The following is a 10,965-nucleotide window of genomic DNA, read 5'->3' on the forward strand; positions in this document are numbered from 1 at the left end:
TTCCCAAAGAAAGTGAAAGGAATACGTGGTGAGGCACTACTCCAGCCACTGAAGACAAAATGCCTGCTTGAGTGTTCAGTCTGATTGCAGGCTAATCAGGATTGTCTAGTCACTGGAAAATGTAGAAGACAATTTGTAATCCCCATTTCCCAACGGCAGCCTGCTGCTGCTCTCATCTTGAGTCCTCCTTTTTCCATAATCTGTGTCCCACAGCTCGCATCAGGTGGTGCAGCCTGGAAGCAGGTGCTCTGAGGTGTGCTCTGGAACAGACAGGATGTGCAGGTGTAAGAATAGGCATGTGAGGGGAAGTATCAATGGAGGTGCGTGGAAACCTTGTGTGGGAAGCACAGTGTTATTTTCAGCACTTACAGCGCTTGGTCACACTGCCAATACTGAATGCTTTCTTTTTTTGCCTTTTTTTTTTTTTTTTTTTTTTTTTTTTTTTTTTTGCTTTAAGTTATTGTGAAGGATATTTTCTTTAGATTTTTCTGTGCTCTAAATAAGTATCTTGACATAAAGTTTGTTTTCTGTTGGTAGAGCCCTTTGTTTGGTGTCAAGTGGGGCTGCAATGCAACCAGGATTCAAGGAAGAATTCTGTCTGCTTAGGCCATGGGGACAGGATCCAGGCTCCGTCCTCACTGTGGCTGTGGTGGCTATGCAGGCATTTTATGCTAATTGGCCTCAGCTTATTCTTGAGAGTAAATGTGGTAACATGACAAAAAGCTAGGTGACGCTGATCAAATCATGCCCTATCAAATATTTGTTAATCTGCTACTCTGTCATATGTTGTAACTCCAAAACAAATCAGCTGCACAGTCCTCTGTGGAAAACAGATGTGCGAAGTGGGCAGGGAGCACCACTGTACCTCTGACACCGTGTCACTGAAATGGAGTTCTTCATTTTAACCTCTACTACTTGTTTCTATAGTGAGACTGTGCTATGCACTATGTTCCTGAAGGAGCTGCTGTCTGTCATTGCCCATTGCTTTTCTTCTGCTCTGCATTCTGCTACAGGAGAGCAAGAAGCTGGAACAGCAATAAATCTAAATTTATTCTTTCTTGATGGGCTTTTATTGATCTTCCAGCAACCCTAAAGCCAAAGAATGAAGCGAATATTGCACCCTGAAGACACTGGTGATCAGAGAATTAAGATCACTTTCCCTTCTCAAAATGCTTTATAAAGTAGCTAGATGTGTGTGTGAATTATTTACACTTCAAGATACATAGAATCCTGTAGGAGAAGTCTTTATTAGCAGCTGTGCACAATTGATATGCTGACAGATCCAGACCTAGAATAAGTAGATTTTTATCCAAGAGCCACAGGAAAATCTCAACTCATTGTTTCTGTGCAGGTGGAGAAAGAAGTACTGAAGTGTGTGACTCAGAGCATGCTGTTCTCAGAAGACAACTGGAGCCAAGGAAAAGAAGCAGCAAGAGGTATTTGTTTACTAGTTAAAGGTTCTTTTTCATCCGTGAGTCAAAATGAAGGGAAGATCCTACTATTTTTCAGACTATCGGTTGTTTTGACTAAGATGTAGTATAAATTTCACAAATTTTTTTTTCTTTTAAATATTTCCATCTTATTAAAAAAAAAAAAAAAAAAGTTACATCTGTGTACGGAAACCCATAGGTAAAAACAACCGACTGAGTTTGCTGATGGACGGGGAGTGAGAAGAGCGCAGGGGGCATTATTTGCATGTTTTTCTATTCAGGACTCCTCTGGCGACATTTTGTTAGTCACTGTAACTTGCTACAAGTTAGGAGAGAGCTGGCTGGTGGACTTGAAGCGGGAGAAGATCAAGAGGAAGAGCCCTGATGTTATGGAGATAGGCAGTGCTGCACCAGTGGAGGGATTTCTCCTGGCATTTGTTGGCTGACAAGCCTTACTGAGTCTTGTCAGAAGTGCAGAACCCCAACTGTTCTATGCAGTCTCTTGCAGTAGCTATTGCAGAGAGTATCACTGCTGCTGCAGATACTGAGGTAACCTCCTGGTCAGGAAATGGGGTCCTCCTGTCCCATCCTGCCACTAGCTCATGACTGTTTTGCTGCAGTGTGTTTAGGTAACAGATTGTCAGCATGCCCCTGCAGTGCTCCTGGTAAGCATGAAGAGAAATCTGCCCACACGTAGCCCACAGCTGCAAGGCTGTCACACAAATTTGAGTCAGGTTAAGAACACGAGAAGATGATGTGGAAAATAAATACATCACTCAGGTAAGAAATGACTTAATAGGATGCTGTTGAAGTCTGTGGGCTTGATTATTCATTTAGATGGGCTATTCTTGGTTTCTTTTCCCCATGATGGATTCAGTCAGGTGTGGTTCACTTGCTGGTAATTGCAACCACATTTGTCATTGAAACAAACAAACAAAAAAAAAACCAGTACATAAAAAAGCACCCAGTTCTACAGTATCCATCTGCATGGACAGCCTGTAAGTAATTTTTCAAGTGCAAACACCTGCCATTAACTCACAACAGATTATTCTAGCTAGGTTTAATGACATGTAGTCCTTGTTAATTACCCCCATTTAAACAATTCCATACTGGTCTCCACACTGTACATCATGCCAGGAATTGGTGTTGCCTATTTGGAACTGCTCAGCTTTCATAAGCAGAAGTAATTCCCTGGGAAATTACGACACCTGCAAATGTATCTTAGTATTCCAAAATGGCACTGCTAAGCGTGCTGGCTAAAGCTAAGCTGCATACCATGTCCCACTCCTACAAAGTTGCTTTCATGCATGTGATTTCATATCTGGTGTTTTACCTTCAAGCGTGCTAACTTCAGGAAGTTCTACCAAAGAACTTTATCTGAATTTGATATATAATCATCTGAAAGTTAAAGTATTTGTAATTTATACACATATGAAACTGGTCTACTTTTAACTCCAAATAGTCATTTGCAGTGCCAAATAAAAATATTTTTGAAATGACAAATTCTTGTCTAGCTACATATATATCAAAATGGGTGAACTGTTAATTTGGCATCCTGATAATCCAGCCTGAATCCTAAAGCTGTAATCAAAAACTGCAGATATGATGATATCCCAGTTGTTTATTAGATGAAAATAGCTCTATAAAGTGCATTGGAGGTCGTAAGATCTTCACTGATTATTTTTGAGTGTTATTTTATGACACTTACTTATGTAAGTTTTTGCTGAATGTATGGCCAGAAGTCTGATAATTAAATATTTTTTTTTCACTTAAAATCTATGGAAGTTGAATAAAAAATAATTTATTCAAAGCATTTAAGAAGAAAAAACTCATTTTCCACTAAGGAAAAAATTAGAAGCCCTTTTTTTTTTGACAAAAGTTTCTAAATTAAGACCTTTGTAACTTAAAGAATTTAATGTATTTCTCTAGTGGAGCACCTTTGAGGAATGCACTGGTGGCAGTTATTTCATCTGCTGTTAACAGCAGACCTCAAGATCTGTTAATTATTTCTCTTTCTTTAAATTTTCTAAAAGGAGAGTTATTTCAGTCAGTATTTATTGTCCTCAAAGAAAAATCAAGTAACATTAATGTAAACATACTGAATACACAAACTTTAACTCAGTCCATTCAAACCTTTTGTACCATGGCACTGGACTTATGGCAACTGTGTAACTTGTACAAAGCATAGCTTGCCCATTACAGAGGTTTCTAAATAATAAATACAGCTCAAAACAAGTGAACATTTCATGAAATAAAATAGTACTGGAAATCAAAAAGCTGCAGTACAGTCAAACAGGAGCTGTTCCTTAGAACCATGTAGATAGAACAGTTCACAATGAAACTCCCTCTAAAAAAATAAAATGTTTTGTTAAGAATGGCTGCCACCTAACATTAGGTAAATCATGCAAAATAGCACAAATTATAGTAGCTGGAAAATGCAAAATAATTTGGTAGAGTCATCTAATCCTTCAGCATCACCGTGCAGAAATCAAGAGGGATTCTCTGTTCCTTCCTTCAGCTTTTTTCTTTTTTCTTCCAGTGTTTGCTTAAATACTTTTTTCAGGGTATTGTAAATGTACGGCCCATCTTCAGAATCAAAGCTTGTCTAATAAAAGGCAGAAATTGAAATGCAGTTGTTAAATAGGTGTCACATGGCAAAATGCAGAGATGAGCAACATTTAAAAAAATAAAGCAGTTTTCAGGTTTATTTAAAAAAAAACAAAAACAAATACAAACACGGAGTGCTTTCATTATGGAGTACTTCATGGTAAATAGTTTTGCCTAAACATTAAAGCAATGAAGAAATGCTATGATTATTTTAACAGCTGGCATGTCTGTGGATTTACAAGAGATTAGGAAGCAAAATGATGAACTTTCTTTTTAAATACTTCCACCTGCTGAACTACGATGTAATTTAGAAAGCAATTTAATCTGATGGGAAGAGTCCAAGTAATACAGTCCACCAAAGCCTTTGGTAAGCTACTCTCAGAGCCTTTTTATTCCCATCACTTAAAAATCATCTTTTCCCTAATATGAAGAAGTCCATGAATTGGAAGTGATCCAGAGACAGAAAAAGGAGACGAAAGGACAATGGCTCCAGTGACAGAATGGGGTTTGTTGAGAATATTCCCTATCTTTTATGTAGGATGGTAACCACAAATTCTGAATGGAGACAGCACGAGTACACCAAGTGTGAAGGGACTGCTGTCACTTTTACTGCCCTGCTGGTTCATGATTTAAACAAACAAATACCATGCCTTGGACAGTTACTTGCCTTAGTGAAAGCTTTAACAGCACGAACAAGTAAGGCCTCCTCCACATCAGCTGGTAGCGTTTGCAAGTTCACCACACAGTGTAAAATACAAAGGATAGTCTGACACTGCTCCTGGTGGATAAAAGGAACAGCAGCTCATTAGAAGAAATCTTTTCATGAAAAACAATTAACTTTCCATTTTTGTTTATTGCTGTTTAAATACCAGACTGTGCCCTCCTGTATTGAAACCTTCAGGGGTAGGAGGTGAGGAGGGAATTTTCACACGCCTAAAGAGCTTTTCTATATAATTGTGACAGTCACAATGGAAGAAAATCTTCTCTAGTGTGTCTCAAACTGCTCTGGAAATTTCTGGGTGATCAGGCATATCCCCATTTTGATTTTTAAAAGAGATTGAAGGTGCCTTTTGAATGTTTAATTTCCATGTTTAAAGGTCACAAATGAATAGAGTAACAAAACATGCTCAAACAATGCATTGACATATAAAACATCTACCTTTTTCAGTAAGTTAAGTGCATCTTGTGATTCTATGGAATTTTTTGCCAACATGTCAATATCATCTTTGGATATAATGGGCTCTTTCAGTTGCTCTATCCAGGACCACATCAAGCTACAGAGGATGAAAGGATCTCTCTCAGTAGAGATTTTATCCCAAGCTCCATCTCGAGAATTCAGTTCTTTCTTTAAAAAAAAAAAAAAAAAAAAAAAAAGGAGAGGAAAGAAAAAAGAAAAAAAACTACAAATGCATCATCTGTTTACTTTCGCTAATATTCCTTTCAACTGCAACAGTATTAGGCTGCTTACATTCCAACATGAAAAGAAGACTTAATGGTTACAAAAAAGGAACTTTTTTTTTCCATGATGTCAATGTTAATCAGCAGTAATGCAAATGATTCTTTAACACAGAAAGATGATGTAAATAGTGCAGCTCAGAATCTCCCTGTTATCTCTCAGAATATATAACACAGCATTGGATTCCTACTTCCTGCTGGGAGGATTTGATTTTGAGAATAGCAGTTAAGTTTCTACTGAATTATAGGCAGAATCCTCTGGTTAGTTCAGAGGAAGCACAGATTAAAAACAACATAACTCTAACTTAAAATCAGTAGCACTTTTATGCTATCAGGAGCTAAGTTAAACCAGAGGTAACAGCACCAATTTTCATTAGTTAGTGAAATTGATGAACACAACCTGAAAAAATGTTCTAACTTCCTGTTGGGTACTGAAATTTGTAGGTTCATTTCACATATTATTGAAAGATTTGACTCCTAACTGACAAATACAATTATTTTCTTAACCAGAGCATAAATCTGTGTCCCAGTGTGCCATTTCAAAGCACATGGTGGCATTTTTGCCATTCTAAGAATTAAATGCAGTGGAATATTCAGAATACATAACACTGAATGACATTAAAAATTACCTGCCACATTTCTACCTTCTGCTTCACTTCATCCTCTTCCAGAAATTCATTTATATTTGCAAGTGCTTTTGCTGCCAAAATTCTTCGAGCTTCCAAACTTAATTCTGACTGCAGAACAATGTGTGGAATTGCCTCTGACGGATCTTTGCTACCTTGGCTTTCACATCCAATGGAAAAGTTCACTTTAGAAGAAGAAGAAGAATCAGAATCCTCTGAGACATAGACTCTTCTGCTGTACATACGAGTCTCACATTCTTTTCTATGGCCAACCTCATTGGTGAAATTATGCCTTCGTGTTCCAGGCTCCCTGGTATAGTGGAGAGATGCTAGACCTGAAGAAAAAGTTCTGCTGCGTTGTACTTCTTTGGTAGAGTTCCTTCTCTGATAAAGTGAAGATCCATCTTTTTGCCCATCCAAATTAAACTTAGTCTGACTCCAAATTGTACACGTGTTACGCACTAACGCTTCTTTGTTCAAATCCAGCTGTGGCTTTTGTTCGTCTGTGGCAGAACTCTCCTCACCACTGTTCTGCTTAAGTTTGTTGCACAGTAATATCTGAGCAGGTACCGTCCATGCCGTTTCTCCTTGCTCTAAGAGGAACTCAGTTCTCCTTAAGTCTGAGTCACTGTAGCTTAGACGCCTCCTCACGTGAGACAGAGGCTGAAGGCATTCGACGTTCCTCCTTTTCCAAAGAGGATCACATTCATGTGCAAGGGAGAAAAGAGAATCCTGCGTGTCACAAGTGGCCGAGTGGGTGTGCGAGGAGTCCGACGTGTCACTGTCCTGCCTGGCAAGGTCTCCATCCAGCTGTGTCGACACCAGCTGGGAGACAGTCTTTTCAATTTCAGCTGAGAGATCTGCTATGTTTAAGAGTTCTGCCTCTACCACTTGTCTGTTTTCAGCCAAGTCTAGCAGCAGCTTGCACACTAGGTGAATGAGTTTTGGCACGTGTTTGAGGTGCCTGCTCTCGTAACCATGGAGCAGGTGTCTCTGGCGGGTCAGGTACTGGGACAGCGTCACCCTGTGTGCCTTGGGCTCACAGCAAGCAAATACGTTTCTGAGAGGAATCAAAAACTGAGTGAATTCTCTGATGCACAGTAACTGCCCTCTAGTCTGAATAGAATTAGGCCTTTTTGCTCTGACAAAAAGAATGGCTTGATCAGCAGTCATTCTTGTTGCAAAAACTAAGTAGCAAGCTACTAGAACACCTGGAACACAGAAACACAAGCATTGGTTCAAGAATTTTCAAACAAAAACAATTATTCAGAAGAACTATGGGATGAAAATGAATATAGGTGAAGACACAAGCTTTGTGTCCACTATTATATGATGCTGTGGGGTTAGTTGCTTTTGTTGGACCACAAGACAGTAAATCCATTCTCACTACGCTTTCAGTGAGAGCAGTAGAGGCTTCTATGGGAAGAACTTATGCAAATAGGTCTTGAAAAAGCGAGGAGTAAATGAAATTTTGGGTGACTTTTTTTCCCACCAAAAGGAAACTGTCCCATTGAATGCAGCAGGGAATTACTGCACTGAAATTTAAAAAAAAAAAATCTAACCTTGCAGGTTGCTGTTTTTACATACTAAAACTGATCTCTTCCAGCTACTGACAGATCGTTTTCACAGATTTGTTTAATATTTTAATTACTTTATAGATCTTATAAAGATCTATAAAGAGCTGTAAAGACTTTAGAGATCTTGCAGTGAATTTAAATTATTAATAATTTATGAACAGAGGGTGCTTTGCATCTTCAGAAAGGCAGTTCTGGTATCGTGCAGCAGAACAACATACCTGTCCGTCCAAGTCCCGCATGACAGTGAACAGCCACTCTGCCTTCCTGCAGCGCAAAAGCCATGACTTTTACCATATCAAGTATAGTAGTAAGAGATGCCACTCCATAATCCTTCCATCCAAAATTATAAAAGTAAACTAAAACAAAAAGAGAATGAGTTATTTGCTTTACTGAAAGTGAAGTTTTTGGTACTATATGCAGAGGAGAGATGACTAATAGTAAATTATAGTAAGAAAATTGTATAAAGATTCTTGGGGGAATCTGACTACATACTGTTTACACGAGATTATTTTCCTATTTCAGAGTACTCTTGCTATTGCAATTTGATAAATGCATGAAGCTAGCACTGGACTGTCAAACTCGAGTTCAGCTGCAATGCAAAAAATTTAACAAAACTGAATGATTCATACAAAAATTACTGAGCTATCTAGAAGTAAAGCATCATTTTTCCCTTTTAGAAATTAAAGCGCTGCTTCAGTCAAAAGCTTTTTCTTATACAGAGGCGCATTTACGCATGTCATCACATGGAAACACAAAAAATCCTGTCATTACAAATGGCTTCTAATGAAATGTACCAGAATTTGAAACACCATTAACGTATTAGATGTTTGGGAACTGAGAAGAAGAAAGTTAACCAGCTGTTGTCCCTTCTTTCTTCTAAGTGGATAATGTGTTATTAACCATGGATTATATTTGCCCAGCTTTATCATAGAATGGCCTGGGTTGAAAAGGACCTCAATGATCATCTAGTTTCAACCCCTCTGCCATGGGCAGGTTCGCCAACCACCAGACCAGGCTGCCCAGAGCCACATCCAGCCTGGCTTTGATTCTTACACCCTAACTCATGCAACATTTCTTACATAGCTATTTAAGACATGCAAATTCAAGTAAAAATATCTGGAGCTGAAATGAATAATGAATGAGGCCCAGCAGCAGGAGTGCACGTACTGCCAGCCTCCATGAACGCCTCAGGAAGGTAGGTGAAGCCACTTTCTTGCTCCAGCGGATTCCCACAGCTCGCGTGCTCCCCAGGACGCTGCAGGTTAATTATGGTTTTTATGCCACATCTAAGGAAGGAAGAGATGAAATACGTGTTTATTCCTAGTGGAGAATATGGACCTTTACCAAAATCCAAATATAGGCTGAAAGAGAAAACAGACTGGAAATTCTATTAGTAATATGTACAATAAATAATGGGTAAATTTTCTTACCTTTCAAACTGTTCAATGATGTTGTACTTTTCAATTAATTCTGTTGAGGGTCGAGCCATAGCCAGTATGTTATCTGTTATCCTGAGGAATTAAAAAATAGTATTTACTATTTTTACATTAATAAGGAGAATAATTATGTTAATTCCTGGGAATTAATTTGCCAAGATAAGGCTGCTGTGTTATTTTCATTATGACAGACGTGCTGCTGATGTACTAGAAATTCTTTTTCAAAAAACTCTCATCACACAGTGTTAGTGATGAATCCTGTTAAGTGGAGACAGATATCACACATCAAAAAACCTTTACTGGAATTGTTCGAATGCCAGTCCAATTAACATAGTAAAACATTCCTTTGAATAGAAATGTGAGCTGCTCCCTGTTTGGCCCTTTAAAGCTGTTATGCTTCCGTGCAGCATTCACTGTTAGATCAGTAAGAATGTGAAGGTGTGCTTCACGTCAGTAATGCCGAATATGAATATGCTTTCTTCAAACATAGTTCATCTCCAATAAATGTTTTTACCTCACTTGAAATTCCATTATGAACACATTCTAACTCCTTTGCATTTTAAATCTCAGTGAAAACTGTCTGTAGTGCAGGATATTTTTATTAGAATTCATGTCAGTTTACTTTGACTTTTAATACGTATAAAGGCTCCAGTTACATTTAGTGACAGTAAATGCTGCATACTACCAAGAAGAGTAGAGCCCTTTAATAGCTTGCTCCTGGTCACTCCATCGAGCCGGATTCTCATACTTGCACGCACGGCCACCGCATGCCATCGAGCACTGCATGTGCCCAGGGATGACGTGGCGAAGGCGCTCCCCCACTTTTGTGTATTTTGCCGTCGGCCGCCTTGAACTTCCTATAACAGAGGCAAAAACCCCTTCAATAAGAGCCTTGTGAATTCATCTCCACCATACAAGTATTTGTTCAACCTTAAATGATAAAGTTACAAAGAGCATAAATGTACAGTACTTGTTTACAACTCATTTTTCAAGGCAGACTCTAAGGATTCTGAGAAAAAACAAAACGCTTGCATTACTAAAGCTGGTGTTTGTCACAGCAGATGTGTTCTTTTCCTGATGAAGCTATCGGCGTGCAACACCCCGTGCAGGGCAACAACTGACAGACACCTGAAATCAGAAAGAGCCACATTCGTGTGGTGTGGCAGGTGCGTGAAGGTGTGCTTCTATTTTATGTTACAGTGAAAAGCATGCATTAATCCTCAGATAAGGAATCAATGAACAAAACATAAAACACAGGAAAAAAAACACTATTTTATGCATGTAAATATAAAATACAGTCAACAGAACAGAAGTGTATGTATTTATTAACAGAGTCAACAACAACAACAGAACTGCCAACAGTCTTAAGGAGAACTACTTTACTTTTTTTCTCAGGAAAAGTTGCATCCATCTCCTCGGGGCTCAGCGACGATATTGCCACCATCACCCGGTGCGTCGATGATGAGAGAACCTCAACAACTGAGCTCCGGCGCCTCTGGATGATGCGAAGAAGCGGATCGGAGGAAGAATGCCTCCGACCCTGGAAAAAGTTGCTAAAAATACTCACTGCTGAGCGCCGCCGGGGTGAGCCCTGCATGATGACCAGCACCAGTGACAGCACAGCGCGGCTGCCGAGCAGGCACGGGTCTGAAAGCCAAGTTGCTCAGCACTGAAGTTGCAGCGAGATGCGCATCCCTCCGTCTGCTGGAGCAGCTAGTCAGCATGGGCTGAGCTGTCTCCATAGTGACAAACAATGAGGGCTCTGCTGCCAGCCAGCCCCGTGGCAGTGACATTCTATATGAATTGATTCTGTTTGGGACAAAGTGTTCCGCTG

The 10,965-nt window shown here is 39.3% G+C and overlaps 1 protein-coding gene across 1 annotated transcript; it reads right to left on the reverse strand.

Annotated features, from left to right (window-relative positions):
• Positions 1-3,918: 3,918 nt before the first annotated feature.
• PTPDC1 (protein tyrosine phosphatase domain containing 1) lies at positions 3,919-10,728 on the reverse strand (the record flags this gene model as incomplete). The annotated part of the gene is made up of 9 exons (XM_079540113.1): positions 3,919-4,035; positions 4,705-4,815; positions 5,197-5,382; positions 6,122-7,329; positions 7,914-8,051; positions 8,863-8,981; positions 9,126-9,206; positions 9,817-9,988; positions 10,515-10,728. The coding sequence occupies 9 exons, from the start codon at positions 10,726-10,728 to the stop codon at positions 3,919-3,921; spliced, it is 2,346 nt and encodes a 781-aa protein (XP_079396239.1).
• Between the last annotated feature and the right edge of the window lie 237 nt (positions 10,729-10,965).

This window comes from Tetrao urogallus (genome assembly GCF_951394365.1).
Source record: "Tetrao urogallus genome assembly, chromosome: 10".
Lineage (NCBI taxonomy): Eukaryota > Metazoa > Chordata > Aves > Galliformes > Phasianidae > Tetrao > Tetrao urogallus.